We start from the raw sequence: 19,107 nt of genomic DNA on the forward strand, positions 1-19,107 counted from the left end.
GTCACGATCTCGGCTCACCGCAACCTCCGTCTCCTGGGTTCAAGCAATTCTCCTGCCTCCAGATTTTCTAATAAACCCCTTCATCATAGAGATGAATAAGCTAAAGTTTATAGTCCTTATCCTTGTGACTGTCACTGAGTGGGTACTAAGTAACTACGTGCTCTTTTGTTTATGGCCTAAGTTGTTCGAAATGACCAGTCCATATAAAATACAAGCTTCCTAATTTCAACATCATTTTCTTTCCCCTCAATTATACTGAGTTATGTGCTTTCTTTTTCTTTTCTTTTTTTTTTTTTTTCTTGAGACGGAGTTTCGCTCTTGTTACCCAGGCTGGAGTGCAATGGCGCGATCTCGGCTCACCGCAACCTCTGCCTCCTGGGTTCAGGCAATTCTCCTGCCTCAGCCTCCTGAGTAGCTGGGATTACAGGCATGCGCCACCATGCCCAGCTAATTTTTTTGTATTTTTAGTAGAGACGGGGTTTCACCATGTTGACCAGGATGGTCTCGATCTCTTGACCTCGTGATCCACCCGCCTCAGCCTCCCAAAGTGCTGGGATTACAGGCTTGAGCCACCACACCCGGCTATTTTTCTTTTTTTTTAAAGATGAGATTTCACTATATTGGTCAGGCTGGTCTTGAACTCCTGATCTCAGGTGATCCGCCCGCCTTGGCCTCCAAAGTGCTTGGATTACAGGTGTGAGCCACCATGCTCAGCTGAATTATGTGCTTTCATTGGGTCTACTATAAAATCATTATAGTAAAAAAAAAAAAAATCATTATAGCCGTGCTCACTTCGGCAGCATATATACTAATATTGGAACGACACAGAGAAGATTAGCATGGCCCCTGTGCAAGGATGACATGCAAATTTGTGAAGCTTTCCATATTTTATTTTATTTTATTTATTATTATTATTATTTTTTGAGACGGAGTTTCACTCTTGTTACCCAGGCTGGAGTGCAATGGCGCGATCTCGGCTCACCGCAACCTCCGCCTCCTGGGTTCAGGCAGTTCTCCTGCCTCAGCCTCCTGAGTAGCTGGGATTACAGGCACGGGCCACCATGCCCAGCTAATTTTTTTTATTTGTAGTAGAGACGGGGTTTCACCATGTTGACCGGGATGGTCTCGATCTCTCAACCTCGTGATCCACCCGCCTCGGCCTCCCAAAGTGCTGGGATTACAGGCTTGAGCCACCCTGCCCGGCTAATTAATTAATTTTTCTTTTTCTTTTTCTTTTTTTTTTGAGACAGAGTTTTGCTCTTGTTACCCAGGCTGGAGTGCAATGGCGCGATCTCGGCTCACCGCAACCTCTGCCTCCTGGGTTCAGGCAATTCTCCTGCCTCAGCTTCCTGAGTAGCTGGGATTACAGGCATGCGCCACCATGCCCAGCTAATTTTTTGTATTTTTAGTAGAGACGGGGTTTCACCAGGTTGACCAGGATGGTCTTGATCTCTTGACCTCGTGATCCACCTTCCTCGGCCTCCCAAAGTGCTGGGATTACAGGCTTGAGCCACCGCGCCCGGCCTAATTAATTTATTTTTAAGATGGGGTTTGACCATGTTGGTCAGGCTGGTCTTGAACTCCTGACCTCAGGTGATCCACCCACCTTGGCCTCCAAAGTGCGTGGATTACAGGCATGAGCCACCATTCCCGGCCAAGTTCCATATTTAAAAAAAAAATTAAAAAAATAATAAAATCATTATAGCCATAACTATTTATTTATTTATTTATTTATTTATTTATTTATTTGACATAGAGTCTTGCTCTGTGGCCCAGGCTGGAGTGCAGTGGTGTGATCTCGGTTCACTGTAACCTCAGCCTCCCGGTTCAAGTGATTCTCTTGCCTCAGCCTACTGAGTAACTGGAATTACAGGTGCATGCCACTATGCCCAGCTAATTTTTGTATTTTTAGTGGAGATGTATTTTTTTTTTTTTTTTTTTTTGAGACGGAGTTTCGCTCTTGTTACCCAGGCTGGAGTGCAATGGCGCGATCTCGGCTCACCGCAACCTCTGCCTCCTGGGTTCAGGCAATTCTCCTGCCTCAGCCTCCTGAGTAGCTGGGATTACAGGCACGCACCACCACGCCCAGCTAGTTTTTTGTATTTTTAGTAGAGACGGGGTTTCACCATGTTGACCAGGATGGTCTTGATCTCTCGACCTCGTGATCCACCCGCCTCGGCCTCCCAAAGTGCTGGGATTACAGGCTTGAGCCACCGCGCCCGGCCGAGATGTATTTTTGAGAGTGTCTTCGGCCCCATTCCCTCTGACGTTTATTGCGGACTTTAGATGAGCACACCAGGAAGCGATCCTTGACCACGTTGGCCAGGCTGGTCTCGAACTCCTGACCTCAAGTGATCCACCTGCCTTGGCTTCCTAAAGTGCCAGGATTACAGGTGTGAGCCACCTGTGTCAGCCAACCATACTTTTATTTTATTTTTTAATAGCTTGAGATATAATTCATATACCATATGACTCACTCATTTAATGTGTTAAAGTTAAATGTCTTTTAGCATATTTACAGAGTTCTGTATTCATTACTATAATCAATTTTTAGAATATTTTCATGATCCCAAAAAGAAACCCCACACCTATTAGCAGTCACTCACATTTCCTCTCTCCTCACCCTCTTCCTCTCTCCTCACCCTCTCATGCCCCCTAGACCTAGCCAATCACGAATTCTCATTTCATATGAATGAAATCTTTTAATTATATGGTCCTTTGTGACTGACTGCTTTCACTTAGCATGTATTCAAGATTCAGCTATGTCATGGCATGTACTTTCTTTAAAAATTTTTTTTTTTTTTTTTTTTTTTTTTTTTTTTGTCAGAGATGAGGGTTTCGCTATATTGCTCAGGCTGGTCTCCAACTCATGGCACAGCCATCCTCTTGTCTCCGCCTCCCAAAGTGCTGAGATTACTGGTGCGAGCCACCACTCCCACTCCCCTCCCTCCCCCATACTTTCTTTTTATTGCCAAATAATAGTCCATTGTATATATGTCACATTTAATTGCTTATTTTTAATGACCCTCATGTGGAAACAAAATCATATATGTCACATTTTATTTATCCATTCATCAGTTGATGGTTATTTAGCTGAATTCTATTTTAACTAAATGTCATCTCTGATAACTAGCAGAAGCTTAAAATCAAGACATAAGTATATATCTTTCTATGTTGAACTTACACCTAAAGCAGAATACTTATTAGGAATCACAAAATCTCATACTTGAAAAATCGACATTTTTTTCTTTAAATTTTCTGAAGTGTATAATATCGTGGAAAGACAAGGTAAAGCTTTGCTCTATGTTTTCCAGCTCTTCTGACCCCCCAGGAAAATAGAGGCATGTATACAGTTAGATCATTGTCAGCCCTCAGGAAGAGAAAATAAAAGAGGAGGGATTCAGGTCAAGACTTTTTCTGGTTTACAAATAGGAAAGGTTACAAAGAAAAAGGGCATTTGGGGCTCACACAACCAGCTGTTCGGCATTCCTACGACCCCAACATCTAAACTACATAAAGGGTGAATGTGGGGTGAGGTTGAGAAAGGGAGAAAACACAGGCCGCAAATTCAGTACTATCCGGCACTTCATTAGACTTAGTATTTTCATCTTTGTCCTTCCAAATTTATAGGTTTGCTCTTGCCCAACCTTCATACTGTTTTTGTGGGTCTCCAGGTGGGTCACGCGTAGGAAACTTTAGGGGACTACTCACACTTCGTGGGCAGTACTTGAACTTGTAAACCCCAAGCTAAGGGTAGTTATGATCCCGGTGGGTGGCCAGTTCTCCCCCTAAACTCATGCTTGTCCTGCCTTTCCTTCTCCTCATATTAAACGACTCGGGGGCGCAGAACTGAGTCACCTGCGGCAGAGAGGAGGGACTTTTGAGAGTGTCTTCCGCCCCATTCCCTCCGACGTTTATTGCGGACTTTAGATGAGCACACCGGGAAGCGATCCTTGACTCAGCCCGCCCTAGGCGTGGGCGTTGTGTCATTCCCCACACGTGACGCTCTCCCAGGCGGGGGGGCCTCACTTGTCATGGGACTTATTCACTCCAGTGACTCCACCTCTTTCCTCCTCTACTCCCCAACTTCTCACTTACCCTTTCCTTCCCCTTTCAAGATTTGGGGAGAGGAGGATGGCTGGAGCCTGGAAATGCCCCATGTCCCAAGTTGGCCAGACACACTCACTATTTGGGAAAGTGCAACCAGTAACGTTCCGGTTTCACCCTTCTCCAGAATGCTATCACCCTTCCTGTTTTAGGCTATCATTACTCTTCCATAGCACAAAACCGTTCTATCCTATTCGAGACCACTTTTCCCCTTAGGCAGAACCTGGTTACGGTTGTTTCCCCTCCCCTTCTGTTTCCCATTTTTTTCGGAGCCCGGAATTCTCAATCTGGAGAATTGGTTGGAGTCCCGGCTCAGCCCGTTTCCCGTTCTAGCTGCGTGACCTTGAGGGCACCACCACTTTTCAGGGCCTACTTTCTTTGTCTGTGTTAACAGGGTCCAAACACCTACCGCTTTACGCGTGTTGTGGGAATGAAGTGCGACGGTGCTTTGTGAACTCCAAAAAGCAATAGAAATGCCAGCTAAGTTAACCAGAGACGGCTCGTCACTCTTCCCGAACCCCTCCCTTTCCCCTGGGACCCGCCCCACGAATCCCGCGGGGGACGGACACTGCGCCCCACCCTCCGACCGCAGTCTCCCCCATTGGCGCCGCACGCGCCGCGCGGCGCCGAGTGTTGACGACACGGCTTCCTCCGCCGGCGCCCGATGACGCTAGCCCCGCCCCCGGCCGCGCCTGGCCTCCCGCGGCGCCCCGCCCCTCGGGCCGTCGCCGCGCCGGCCCCGCCCCGCGGATGACGTGTGGCGCGCGCGGCCCGGCCGCCCCGGCAGTTGGTGCAGCGGCGGTTGGGGTGAGACCTCGCACCCCACCCCTCCCCTCCTCCGGTCCCGGCCCCCACCCCGCCGGGCCCAACCCCGGCCCCGGCCCGGGCCCCAGCCCTAGTCCCCGTCCCAGCCTGAGCCGGGCCCGTCCCGTGCGGGCCGGTGCCGCCCCTCAGCCGGCGACGCCCCGGGCCGCCCGCCCGCCCGCCACCATGGAGCTGGAGGACGGTGTGGTGTATCAGGAGGAGCCCGGTGGCTCCGGGGCCGTGATGTCGGAGCGAGTGTCCGGCCTGGCCGGCTCTATTTACCGCGAGTTCGAGCGGCTCATCGGGCGCTACGACGAGGAGGTGGTCAAGGAGCTGATGCCGTTGGTGGTGGCAGTGCTGGAGAACCTGGACTCGGTGTTCGCGCAGGACCAGGAGCACCAGGTGGAGCTGGAGCTGCTGCGGGACGACAACGAGCAGCTCATCACCCAGTACGAGCGGGAGAAGGCGCTGCGCAAGCACGCCGAGGAGGTGAGGCCGGCTGCAGGGCGGGGGCCGCGGGATCCGGCCTCGGGGGCGGCCAGGTCGGGGGTCGCGGCCCTGTCGGAGACTGGAGGCGCGACGGGCCTCCTGGAGGGCGGCCCTGAGGCCGAGGCCCCCCGGGACCAAGCCCAGCTGCATTCAGGTACCCCGGGACCCAGGCCGGCGTTGGAAGCGGAGGCCGGCTCCTGAGTGTCCTGGGTAGGGAGCGAGTTGGAGGAGGCAGGGCTCCGGGAGGAAGCGGCAGCCTGGCTTGAGGACACCTGGGGATGTCCAAGGGCGGAGATTGTACGGTGTCTGGTTGCTTCTTGTTGTTGGGGGAAGTTTCCAACCACTGTGGGATAGTCAGATGGCGGTTCAAAGTTTTACCCTTGGGGAGGGGGACACTTCTGTCTTGGATATGTAACTTCCGCTAGTTCCAGTACCTTTCCAGGGGGGTTGCTGTTGCTTTGGGAAGTTAGAGATCTCCCTCTTTCGGTCAATTTCTTCTTGACGTTTTAATCTTGTTGAGAAAGAGGTCTTATTTTATGTTCTCTGTGCCTTGGTTGACGCTTTGTCAACTTTCAGATGTTGTGTGGCAGTACTCAATAAATATATAAACAATTTTATTGGTATTCCATACCAAAGCATTCTTCCGTATCGAGTTGTAACCTTGGACAGTTCCCTTCAAAAACCCTCCGTTAATTTATAAAAAGGATTGGGGGGCGGGGTTGGGAAGATGTAGGTGACAGTTGGCAACATTTTTCCTCTGAGTTTCTTTCTCAGACTGCTGTTTATACGTGCATTTGGCTGCCTGTTAACTCTAGCACCTGAGCAGTGACCTCGGTGCCCTCCTAACATTTTGGACTTCGACTCCTAACATTTTGGAGTTTTAGGGTGCAAGTGACAGGTCTTTGGCTTCTTGAGAGTGATAAGGATTTAAACTTGCAGGCTGTATTGGCGTTATTTTTGTGGACCTTATCAAAGGCAGGTGAAGTGTCCTATTTTTGTTTCTCACGTGCCTAGCACACCTGGTTAAATACATGATAATCAAAGGAGGCTAAATAATTTATCATTGAAGGAATGACATGGTATTTTTCAAAAAGAAGTGAAAAGATTTTAGGATGTCAGATTTGTAGCTCATCTCCTGACACTGAATAGTAACACCATTAAAACTTTTTGTTTTGTTTTGTCATGTATACCTTTGCATCTGGTTAAATAGTTCTTGTCCTTTTTTAAAAACTTGGACTAGTGATGATTTTTAGTTCTGATTGTGGGATCCAGTTTTCTCAAAGGAATGCTACTGAGTTTGCCTAACAAAATTGGCGTGTTTTTTTTTTTTTTTTTTTTTTTTGAGACATAGTCTTACTCTGTCGCCCAGGATGGAGTGCAGTGGAGTGATCTCTGCTCACTGCAACCTCTGCCTCCGGGGTTCAAGTGATTCTTGTGCCTCAGACTCCTGAGTAGCTAGGACAACACTCCCTGCTAATTTTTGGTTTTAGTAGAGATAGGGTTTCGCCGTGGTGTCCAGGATGGTCTTGAACTCCTGGCCTAAGGTGATCTGCCTGCCTTGGCCTCCAGCAGACCATCCCAGTGCTGGGATTACAGGCGTGAGCCATCGCACCCCACCAAAATGGACTATTTCAAGAGCTTTTCCTATTATATAGGGAAGGAAGGGATGAAAAACCAAATAATGATAGGATCATAATTTCTGCTTTTTTTTTTTTAGCACTCTTTGTAGAATAGAGATCAAGTGCTACTTCTGAGAGGACTTGATGCTGCTTCCTGCTCATACAGGCCCTTGCCAGTGTGTGAATATACATGGAAGTGACTAACCACATATACACACAGGTGACAAGCCGCACTGACATGACCTTTTACCTCACATAAAGAAATGCTCCCTTGCCAGGCGTGGTGGCTCAAGCCTGTAATCCCAGCACTTTGGGAGGCCAAGGCGGGTGGATCACGAGGTCAAGAGATCGAGAATATCCTGGTCAACATGGTGAAACCCCGTCTCTACTAAAAATACAAAAAATTAGCTGGGCATGGTGGCGTGTGCCTGTAATCCCAGCTACTCAGGAGGCTGAGGCAGGAGAATTGCCTGAACCCAGGAGGTGGAGGTTGCGGTGAGCCGAGATCGCGCCTTTGCACTCCAGCCTGGGTAACAAGAGCGAAACTCCGTCTCAAAAAAAAAAAAAGAAATGCTCCCTCCAGCCTTAACTCCTGTCAGTCCATATAAATACGGGCAAAAATGCCAAGGTCACATGTGCCAAGAAAACCATCTACAGGTTGCAGAATCAGGAAATAAAACTGACCAACTGCTAGAATCTGGGCTCTATATTAATTTCTTTCTTTTTTTTTTTTTTTTGAGACGGAGTTTCACTCTTGTTACCCAGGCTGGAGTGCAATGGCGCGATCTCGGCTCACCGCAACCTCCGCCTCCTGGGTTCAGGCAATTCTCCTGCCTCAGCCTCCTGAGTAGCCGGGATTACAGGCACGCGCCACCATGCCCAGCTAATTTTTTGTATTTTTAGTAGAGACGGGGTTTCACTATGTTGATCGGGATGGTCTCAATCTCTTGACCTCATGATCCACCCGCCTCGGCCTCCCAAAGTGCTGGGATTACAGGCTTGAGCCACCGCGCCCGGCTTGTGGTTTATATTTTTCCAATCACATCTATAAATTCTCCATAGTGAAACCATTGGGCAAAGGGTCATGACATGAGAACAGAAAACATTTATGAAATCCTAAATGAGCCAACTCTCAGGCCACAAACATAAACATATCTTGTTTTCAGTTTTCATATAAGTTCATAAATCATGTGTTGCTCAGTACCTAGAAGTTGTCTCTTTTAGACCAATATGTAGAGTGAATTCTGTGTTTAGTTTTCTGTGAGTGCTTTGTTTGTGCCTTTAATATGGAGACCAAGAGTCTGTTACAGCAAAAGTAAGTGCCTCAGGGTATATACAGCAAAAGTGATTTGAAAGCATGGAAATTATCCATCACCAGAGAATGTAAAGTAAATTCTGAGCACCTCTGTGGAAACTTAGGTGGGTATGTAAATAGTGAGAATGTTTGAGGAGTGCATGAAGTGCTATAATCTCTTGCTTGCAAGAATTCTAAGCAAGGCATCAGAAATTTAATTTTTATATTGCTGAGACATAATTTGATTACATTCTAACTTTTTTCTTTTCTTTTATTTGAATTTCTTATATGGAGCTTGTCTGCTGTTTTAGGGATTCTTTAAAAACAACCTAAAGAAGGGCTAATTTTAGATAGATTTGGACCAGTTTCAGAGGCTAATCAAGTTCAGTTATCTTATCGCTCATTACTCTCTCCTTTGGGCTGCCTTCGACACACCTTTCCATGCCTTAACCAAGACCTGTCTGATGCCTTTGCCCATGCCCTAGAATGCTCTCCTTAGCGTTTCACATAGCTAGCTCCTCACTGTCTGCTTTCCTTAAATTTCACTTTTTCAGCCAGAACATCCTGTTGACTCTATCCAGAATAAACCCTGTGAACCTACTGAATAATTTATTTTTAAATAAGTGACTTTTAACTTTAAATTCTTTTTTTTTTTTTTTTTTTTTTGAAACAGAGTCTCCCTCTGTTGCCCAGGCTGGATTGCAGTGGCACCATCTTGGCTCACTGCAACCTCTGTCTCCCTGGTTCAAGCAATTTTCCTGCCTCAGCCTCCCAAGTAGCTGGGATTACAGGCGTGTGCCAGCATGCCTGGCTAATTTTTTGTATTTTTAGTAGAGACAGGGTTTCACTCATGTTAGCCAAGATGGTCTCGATCTCCTGACCTTGTGATCCATCCGCCTTGGCCTCCCAAAGTGCTGAGAATTCAGGCAGGAGCCATCATGCCTGGCCTTAAATTTAAATTCTTTTTCAGGCGCCCAGGCAGGGGTATAGTGGCACAGTCACAGCTCACTGTATCCTCAATCTACTGGGCTCAAGTGATCTTCTCCTTCAGCCACCTGAGCAGCTAGGACCACAGGTATGCATCACCATGCTGGGCTAATTAAATTTTTTATAGAGACAGGTTCTCACTGTGTTACCCAGTCTGGTCTAGAACACCTGGGCTCATGTTATCCTCCTACCTTGTTGATCTTGCCAAAGTGTTGGGACTTACAGGTGTGGGCTACTGAGCCCAGCCCAGTGACTTTGAAATCTAGGTACAGAATGATCTGGAGAGAGAGGTTATAACTGGGCATGTTAGGAATTTGTGCAACTTCTGATTCTTTTAAAACAGGCATGATTTGCTTTAATTTGAAAAAAGGACCAGGTGTGGTGGCTCACATCTGTAATCTCAGCACTTTGGGAGGCCAAGGCAGGCAGATCACTTGAGATCACGAGTTTGAGATCTTGCCAACATGGTGAAACTCTGCCCCTAATAAAAATACAAAAATTAGCTGGGTGTGTTGGTGGGTGCCTGTAATGCCAGCTACTGGGGAGGCCGAGGCATGAGAATTACTTGAACCTGGGAGGTGGAGGTTGCAGTGAGCTGGGATCCTGCCACTGCACTCCAGCATGGGCCACAGAGTGAGGCTCCTTCTCACAAAAAAAAAGAAAAAGAAACTTCTGAAAAGTAGACATGTGGGTTTAAAGATCTTTTCCTAGCCGGGCGCGGTGGCTCAAGCCTGTAATCCCAGCACTTAGGGAGGCCGAGGCGGGTAGATCACGAGGTCAAGAGATCGAGACCATCCTGGTCAACATAGTGAAACCCCGTCTCTACTAAAAATACAAAAAATTAGCTGGGCATGGTGGCACGTGCCTGTAATCCCAGCTACTCAGGAGGCTGAGGCAGGAGAATTACCTGAACCCAAGAGGCAGAGGTTGCAGTGAGCCGAGATCGCGCCATTGCACTCGAGCCTGGAAAACAAGAGCAAAACTCCGTCTCAAAAAAAAAAAAGATCTTTTCCTGGCCAAGTACGGTGGCTCATGAGAATTACTTGAACCTGGGAGGTGGAGGTTGCAGTGAGCTGGGATCCTGCCACTGCACTTTGGGAGGCCATGGTAGGCAGCACTTTGGGAGGCCAGCACTTTGGGAGGCCATGTAATCCCAGCACTTTGGGAGGCCATGGTAGGCAGATTACGAGGTCAGGAGTTCGAAATCAGCCTGACCAACATGGTGAAACTGTCTTTACTAAAAACACAAAAATTAGCCAGGCGTGGCGGTATGTGCCTGTAATCCCAGATACTTGGGAGGCTGAGGCAGGAGAATAGCTTGAACCTGGGAGGCGGAGATTGTGGTGAACTGAGACTGTGACGCTGCACTCTAACCTGGGTGAGAGAACGAGACTCTGTCTTACAAAATGTTTCGCTCTTGTTGCCTAGGCTGGAGTACAATGGCGTGATTTTGGCTTACTGTAACCTCCACCTCCCAGGTTCAAGTGATTCTTGTGCCTCAGCCTCCTGAGTAGCTGGGGTTACAGGCATGGGCCACCACGCCGAGCTCATTTTGTATTCTTAGTATAGATGGGGTTTCACAACGTTGGTCAGGCTGGTCTTGAACTCCTGACCTTAGATGATCCACCCACCTTTGCCTCCCAAAATGCTGGGATTACAGGCATGAGCCACTGCCCCCAGCCCCTTCTTTCCTTTTCAGGGTGGACGCATATATGGAGAGAGTGGGCTGAAGAGAGAATATCTTTACTGGGAATGGGTTACATGATTTTGTGACTGCTTTTTTGTGGTCATTTGCTTAAAGAAAAAAGGATGAGTTCAAGCCTAGGCAACATAGTGAGACCCCATTCACCAAAAACCATAAAAAAATTAGCTGGATGTGATGATGCGAGCCTGTAGTCCTGGCTACTAAGGAGGCTAATGCAAGAGGATCACTTACTTGAGCCCAGGAATTTGAGACTGCCGTGAGCTATGATGACCACGGCACTCCAGCCTTGACAACAGAACAAGACCACATTCCTTACCAAAACCCAAAACAATAGGATGATTGAATGCAGAGATGAGAGATACTACTGAGACTTTTTTTTTTTTTTTTTGGGGTAGAGAAGGGGTTTCACCATGTTGGCTAGGATGGTCTTGATCTCCTGACCTCATGATCGGCCCACCTTGGCCTCTCAAAGTGCTGGGATTACAGGCATGAGCCACCACGCTCAGCCACTACTGAGAATTTTCTAACTTGTTCCCAAGGCATTACCACTCAAAGCAGTATGATTTTGTTTACATGAAGACTTTGGACACTTCCTGTCTTTGGAAGTGTGTAAACATGGGACCCATAAGTCTCATGGGGAGAAAAATAGGTATTGACATTCATTGTTCTTGTTTTAGTGTTCTCATTCATTCATAATTTTTTTTTTTTTGAGACAGAGTCTCCCTCTGTCACCAGGGTGGAGTGCAGTGGCCTGATCCCAGTTCATTGCAACTTCTGCCTCCCAGGTTCAAGCAATTCTCCTGCCTCAGCTGCCGGAGTAGCTGGGATTACAAGTGCGTGCCCCCCAACTCAGCTGATTTTTGTATTTTTAGTAGAGACAGGGTTTCACCATGTTGGCCAGGCTGGTCTCAAACTCCTGACCTCAAGTGATCTGTCCACCTCGGCCTCCCAAAGTGCTGAAATTACAGATGTGTGAGCCACCACACCTTGCTCATACTTGATATTTTCTTTTTTCAATTTTATTTATTTTTTGAGATGGAGTCTTGCTCTGTTGCCTAGGCTGGGGTGCAGTGCTACCATCTTGGCTTACTGCAACCTCTGCCTCTTGGGTTTAAGCAATTTTCCAGACTGGGCAACAGAGCAAGACTCCATTTCAAACAAGCAAGCAAGCAATCAAACAAAACACAAACACACACACACACGAAAGTGTGAGCCACCATGCCCAACCTATATTTTAAAACACACACACACACACACACACGCTCAACCTATATTTTAAAACACACACACACACACACACACGCTCAACCTATATTTTAAAACACACACACACACACACACACACACACACACACACACATACACGCTTTTTTTCCCTGTTGCCCAAGCTGGAGTGCAGTGGTGTGATATCAGCTCACTGCAACCTCCGCCTCCCGGGTTCAAGCGATTCTCCTGCCTCAGCCTCCTGAGTAGCTGGGATTACAGGCACTCAGCACCACACCTGCCTAATTTTGTGTTTTTAGTAGAGATGGGGTTTCTCCATGTTGGTCAGGCTGGTCTCAAACTCTTGACCTCTGGTGATCCACCCACCTTGGCCTCCCAAAGTGCTGGGATTACAGGTGGGAGCCACCATGCCAGCAAGACATATCTTTTTTTTAATTTGAAATTTCTGAATGTAAATATCTGAGATACCATTATGTGTCCCTGCTGTAGTGACATTCATATTTTTACTTAGTTAAAAATCACAGCCGGGCACTGTGGCTCATGCCTGTAATCCCCGCTCTTAGGGAGGCAGAGGCGGGAGGATAGCTTGAGCCCAGGAGTTCGAGACCTGCCTGGGCAATATAGCGAGATCCCGTTCTCCACAAAAAGGAAAAAACAACAACAACAACAAAAATAAGTGTAACTCCCCTCAAAGCAACAACCCCCTCACCCCCTTAAAAAAGAATCGCAAAAGAAGGCCAGGCTCTATGGCTCATACCTGTAATTTCAGCACTTTGGGAGGCTGAGGCAGGTGATTACCTAAGGCCAGGAGTTCAAGACCAGCCTTTCCAATATGGTGAAACCCTTTCTCTACTAAAAATACAAAAATTAGCCGGGTATGGTGGTGGGTACCTGTGATCCCAGTTACTGGGGAGGCTGAGGCAGGAGAATTGCTTGAACCTGGTAGGCAGAGGTTGTAGTGAGCCGAGATCACGCCATTGCACTCTAACCTGGGTGACAGAGTGAGACTCTGTCTCCAAAAAAAAAAAAACAAAACCAAAAACCAGTCACAAAAGAGAACACCAAACTGGGTATAGTATCTAACTGGTTCGGCTACCTCTAATCAGAGGGTAGATTAGTAGATTGACTCACTGCATTGCTAAAGTGTGTGCCATAGGTCACACATCCAGTTCTGTGCTTGAGAGTATATGGTGTTCCTGCTTTGTGGAATTTTTACCTTACCTTTAACTGTATGCTGTTTATTTATATTGTACTGAACTTTGGTTCCCAGGAGAACTGATATTAGAACCTACCCAAGTTCTTTTGCTCTGCTCAGCACTCATAATGAATATAGCTGTTATCTAAATAAATTATTAAGTTGTGGTCAGAAATATCAACATAGACCACTTTAATAATATATGTAATGTTTTATATATTTAAAAAGCTGTTATTTGGGAATGTGTATATATAAATCCTGTTTTATACTTTAAAATCTTTTTTTTTTTGAGACGGGGTTTCGCTCTTGTTACTCAGGCTGGAGTGCAATGGCGCGATCTTGGCTCACCGCAACCTCCGCCTCCTGGGTTCAAGCAATTCTCCTGCCTCAGCCTCCCTAGTAGCTGGGACTACAGGCGTGCGCCACCATGCCCAGCTAATTTTTGTATTTTTAGTAGAGAAGGGGTTTCACCATGTTGACCAGGATGGTCTCGATCTCTTGACCTCGTGATCCACCCGCCTCGGCCTCCCAAAGTGCTGGGATTACAGGCTTGAGCCACCGCGCCCGGCCTATACTTTAAAATCTTGACCAGTGATATCTAATTATTGGTTTGAATTATAGGACTGTGTTTTATTTTCTTAAGAATTTCAGTGTTTAGCCTGTAATCCCAGCACTTTGGGAGGCCGAGGTGGGTGGATCATGAGGTCAAGAGATTGAGAAACATAGGTGCTTAGAAAGAACAAATATTTATTGAGCCAGGCACTGTTCTTTTTTTTTTTTTTTTTTTTTTGAGACAGAGTCTTCCTCTGTTTCCCAGGCTGGAGTGTAGTGGTACAATCTCAGCTCACTGCAACCTCTGCCTCTCAGGTTTAAGCGATTCTCCTGCCTCAGCCTCCTGAGCAGCTGGGACTACAGGCCCCACCATGCCCAGCTAATTTTTCTATTTGTAGTAGAGATGGGATTTCACCATGTTGGCGAGGCTGGTCTCAAACTCCAGACTTCATGATTTGTCTGCCTCAGCCTCCCAAAGTGTGGGGACAGGTATGAGCCACTGTGCCTGGCCTTTTTAAATTTTTTTTTTTTAATTTAGACGAAGTCTTGTTCTGTTGCCCAGGCTGGAGTGCAGTGGCACGATCTTGGCTCACTGCAACCTCCGCCTCCCAGGTTCAAGTGATTCTCCCACCTCACTTAGCTTTCTGAGTAGGTGGGATTACAGGTACCCACTACCATACCCGGCTAATTTTTGTATTTTTAGTAGAGACAGGGTTTCACCATGGTGGTTTCGAATTACTGATCTCAAGTGATCTGCCTGCCTTGGTCTCCCAAAGTGCTGGGATTACAGACATGAGCCACTGAGCCTGGCAGAGCAAGGCACTGTTCTAAGCTCTGGGGATGTAGCCATCAACAAAACAGACAAGGAAGGTAGCCCATGCTTTCTTGGAGTTTACATTGTGATAAACAGTAAGCAAACCAGTTAATTATAGATCATGATAACTGCCATGCAGGAAATAAATAGGGTAATGGGTTAAAGCCTAGAAAGGCGCACTTTATTACTTAAAAAAATTTTTTTTTAATTTTCTTTTTCTGTTTCTTTTTTGTTGTTGTTGTTGTTGTTGTTGTTTTAATTCACCTGGGTGCAGGTGGGCTGAGGCTGCAAATAGTGTCAGCCTATTTTTCTTATCTATTTCTTTTGAGACAAGGTCTTGCTCTGTCACCCAGGCTGGTGTGCAGTGGAGTGATCATAGCTCACTGCAGCGTCGAATTCCTGGGCTCAAGTGATTCTCTTGCCTCAACCTCCTGAGTAGCTGGGACTACAGGTGTGTGCCATTATGCTCAGTTAGTGTGTGTGTGCGTGCGCACATGTGTGTATGTAGAAAGGGGTCTTGCTATGTTACCTAGGATTGCCAGGAACTCTTGGCCTCAAGTGATCCTCCTCCCTTTGTTTCCCAAAGTGCTGGTATTACAGGCATGAACCACCGCGCCTGGTTGTAATTTTATTTTTTTAACCAAGCAAGAAACAGTGAAGAGGTAGGCACTTTAGATGGAACAAACAAGTAAATAAAGGTTACGTTTTAAGTGTTTTTTCAAGCTACTGGGAAGGTAAAGTAAAGAATAAAAAGAATAAGCTGCTCATGCAGTAAGTAATTCATCTCATTATATAATTGTTTAGATCTGAAACTTTAGATATATATTCAGAGTATTTCCTACTCATTATTGAACTTTAAGAAAAGTTAGTAGCTCTCATAAATGCCTTTCTTGTTTTCTGTCTTATTCCTTCTCACACTTGATCTCTCAGCAGTGTTTTTTTGACTACTTCTTCCTTCGAGAAACATTGTATTTAGGTTGTGTGACTTTGAAATTCCTTGGCTTTCTTCTAACCTTCCTGACCATTCTGTGGATTCCTCTTACTCACATGAATGTTGGTGCTCCTGGGCATTCTTTCTAAGGTCCTCTTTAGTTTTTCACTCTGCATAGTGCCTCACTGGTATTATCCGTTACCAGGGGTTCAGTTTACCATTTATTGATTATTCCAGAATGTTTAAACCACTCATCTAACAGATGTTATTTATTTATTTATTTTTGAGACGGAGTATCACTCTTGTTGCCCAGACGGGAGTGCAGTGGTGCAATCTCGGCTCACCGCAACCCCTGCCTCCTGGGTTCAAGCGATTCTCCTGCCTCAGCCTCCTGAGTAGCTGGGATTACAGGCATGTGCCACCATGGTTGCCTAATTTTGTATTTTTAGTAGAGACAGAGTTTCTCCATGTTAGGCGGATCTTGAACTCCTGACCTAAGGTGATTCACCCACCCTGTCCTCCCAAAGTGCTGGGATTACAGATGTGAGCCACCGTGCCTGGCCTAACAGATGTTTTTATTAAGTGCCAACTATGTGCCTGGTACTGTGCCCATTGGGCATAGAGTGGTGTGTAAAATAGACAAGGTCCTTCTGTCATGGAACTGATAGCGTACGGAGAACTTTAAGGCCAGATCTCTCTCTGTAGTTTCAGATCCATCTTATGATTGTTTATTGGATGTGAATATCTCCCAACATGTCCAAAAGTGAACTTATCTCCCAAACTTGCTTCTCTTTGTTCCCTATCTTCGTGAAAGATGCCACTATCTATCTGGCCAGAAATCAGGTTACCATCCCTAGCTCTTCTCTTCCTCATTCCCATTGCTACTTTCTTTTGATTTTAACTTTTTTTTTTTTTTTTTTAAGACAGAGTTTCACCATGTTGTCCAGGATGGTCTTGGTCTCCTGCCCTTGTGATCCATCCACCTCGGCCTCCCAAAGTGCTGGGATTACAGGCGTGAGCCACCGCACCCAGCCTGCTTTTAACTTTTATTTATTTATTTTTTATTTTTTTATTTTTTGAGATGGAGTTTCGCTCTTGTTACCCAGGCTGGAGTGCAATGGCGCGATCTTGGCTCACCGCAACCTCCGCCTCCTGGGTTCAGGCAATTCTCCTGCCTCAGCCTCCTGAGTAGCCGGGATTACAGGCACGCGCCACCATGCCCAGCTAATTTTTTGTATTTTTAGTAGAGACGGGGTTTCACCATGTTGACCAGGATGGTCTCGATCTCTTGACCTCGTGATCCACCCGCCTCGGCCTCCCAAAGTGCTGGGATTACAGGCTTGAGCCACCGCGCCTGGCCTTAACTTTTAAATATTGCTGGAATCTCATGACTTTCTTTCTTTTTTTTGAGATGAAGTTTTGTTCTTGTCGACCAGGCTGGAGTACAGTGGCGCGATCTTGGCTCATTGCAACCTCTGCCTCCTGAGTTCAAGCGATTGTCCTGCCTCAGCCTCCTGAATAGCTGGGACTACTCCCAGTGTGCCACCACATCCAGCTAATTTTTGTAATTTTAGTAGAGACCATGTTGGCTGGTATGGTCTTGATCTCTTGATCTCATGATCTGCCCGCCTCGGCCTCCCAAAGTGCTGGGATTACAGGTGTGAGCCACTGCATCTGGCTGGAATCTTATTACTTTCTAAATCTATTTATACTACTCTGGTACAGGCCACCAATATCTCTCACCCTGAATGCAAACTCCGTAGACCTGGAAGTTTGTCATTTACCACTATATTCTGGTAGCCAGCACATAGAAAGTGCCTGGGGAGTTTTTCTGAATAGGTGAATGGACCGCTAAACTAGCCCATAACTGTTTTTTCTGCTTCCAATATTGCCAAAATGGAAATCTGATCAGATAATTCTTGAAGACCTTGGTGGCTTTTTCTCGAATTCCTGAGCTCAGGCGATCCTCTTACTTCAGCTTCCCAGCATGCTGAGAATACAGGTGTGAGACACTAGGCCTGACCAGTTTCTGTTTCTAAAGCTCTTGAAATGACTTAAGTTCCTAACATACAAGACCTTGTGATCTGGCCACCTTATCTTGTCAGTCTCATCTGTTCCTTTTTGAGCCATACTGAACACTTTGAATTCGGTTTGCAAAGTGTTGTCTCTCCAGGCCTTCCTAAAAGCTGTCCTTTGGCTTGGCACTCACTTTCGCTTCTTTTCTGTTGCCTAATTTTATTTATCTTTCAGGTTTCAATTCTAGAAAGCCTTTTCACCTGAGTGTGAATTGAGCACATTTTATATCTTTCCACAGCATACAGTCCTCTTCCCCTTCTGTAGTACTTCCAATGCTGTATCAAACTAACCTATTGCTTTTATTTTCCCACCAACTAGGATGCAGTAGATAATTAACAGAAATATGTTGGTTGGATGGATGAATATGCTAAAGGTCAAATTGCTAAGCCTAACCATTTAAAGTTCTCTTTGTGCATTCAAATTATTGTTCTTACTTCTGGTGCCAAGTTATGCTAAATCTTCCAAAAAGTTTTTCAATAAGTCCTTTCACTTTTTTTTTTTTTTTTTTTGAGACAGAGTCTCGCTTTGTCATCCAGTCTGGAGTGCAGTGGCTTGATCTTGGCTAACTGCAGCCTCCACCTCCCAGGTTCAAGTGATTCTCCTGTTTCAATCTCCTGAGTAGCTGGGACTACAGGCATGTTCTGCCACACCTGGTTAATTTTTGTATTTTTCGTAGAAATGGGGTTTCACCATGTTGGCCAGAATGATCTTGATCTCCTGTCCTTGTGATCTGCCCACCTCGGTCTCCCAAAGTGCTGGGATTACAGGCATGAGCCACTGCACCCAGCCCACATCATATTATTTTACTGTTAAGTACTTATATATGTGAATAAATACAAGAAAATGATTGCTTGTTGGTAGCATATAAGTTTAGGGTCAGGAATTGTGGTGATGGCTAACCACCACAGGTTGTCTACATTGGTGGCCAAGGTAATTAGGTAGTGGTGGCACCTTTGCTTTCTGATGGTTCAGTGTACAACTTTGATGCATAAAATGATTGAAAACATTGTATCAAATTGCCTTCAGGCTTGTGTATAAGGGTATATTAAACTTAAATTTTATGTTTAGACTTGGGTCTCATCTTCAATATATCTGATTATATATATGTAGACATTTCAAAATCCAAAAACAAAACAAAACAAAACAAAAAACAGACATTCAAAACATTTCTGGTACCAAGCATTTTGAATAAGAGATATATAGCCGGTAGTTCACTTTCAGGCTATGCCACTGTGGTAATCAGTTTGCTTGGTAACCTCGTTTATAGGCCAGTGAGTTTCTCTTCTTCTTTGTTGTATTTTTGTGTAAGA

General features: G+C 46.0%; 1 protein-coding gene and 1 non-coding gene across 9 annotated transcripts in view; both read left to right on the plus strand.

Moving 5' to 3' along the window:
• The first annotated feature begins 784 nt into the window (after positions 1 to 784).
• On the plus strand, positions 785 to 891 carry LOC120366967 (U6 spliceosomal RNA). Its single transcript, XR_005581478.1, has one exon. It is a non-coding gene; the product is annotated as a U6 spliceosomal RNA (small nuclear RNA).
• Positions 892 to 4,888: 3,997 nt separating this feature from the next.
• The window catches only part of SPAG9 (sperm associated antigen 9), a 147,291-nt gene continuing 133,072 nt past the window's right edge, over positions 4,889 to 19,107 (plus strand). For 2 of the 8 annotated variants that reach the window (XM_039476103.2, XM_039476105.2), the window contains exon 1: positions 4,889 to 5,400. In XM_039476103.2, the coding sequence (XP_039332037.1) occupies positions 5,098 to 5,400 (303 nt within the window). In that variant the 5' untranslated portion in view covers positions 4,889 to 5,097. The remainder of the gene's footprint in view (positions 5,401 to 19,107) is intronic. The other 6 variants (XM_074388583.1, XM_039476099.2, XM_074388585.1 and 3 more) reach the window with 5 other exon arrangements.

Source organism: Saimiri boliviensis, chromosome 17, assembly GCF_048565385.1.
Source record: "Saimiri boliviensis isolate mSaiBol1 chromosome 17, mSaiBol1.pri, whole genome shotgun sequence".
Classification (NCBI taxonomy): domain Eukaryota; kingdom Metazoa; phylum Chordata; class Mammalia; order Primates; family Cebidae; genus Saimiri; species Saimiri boliviensis.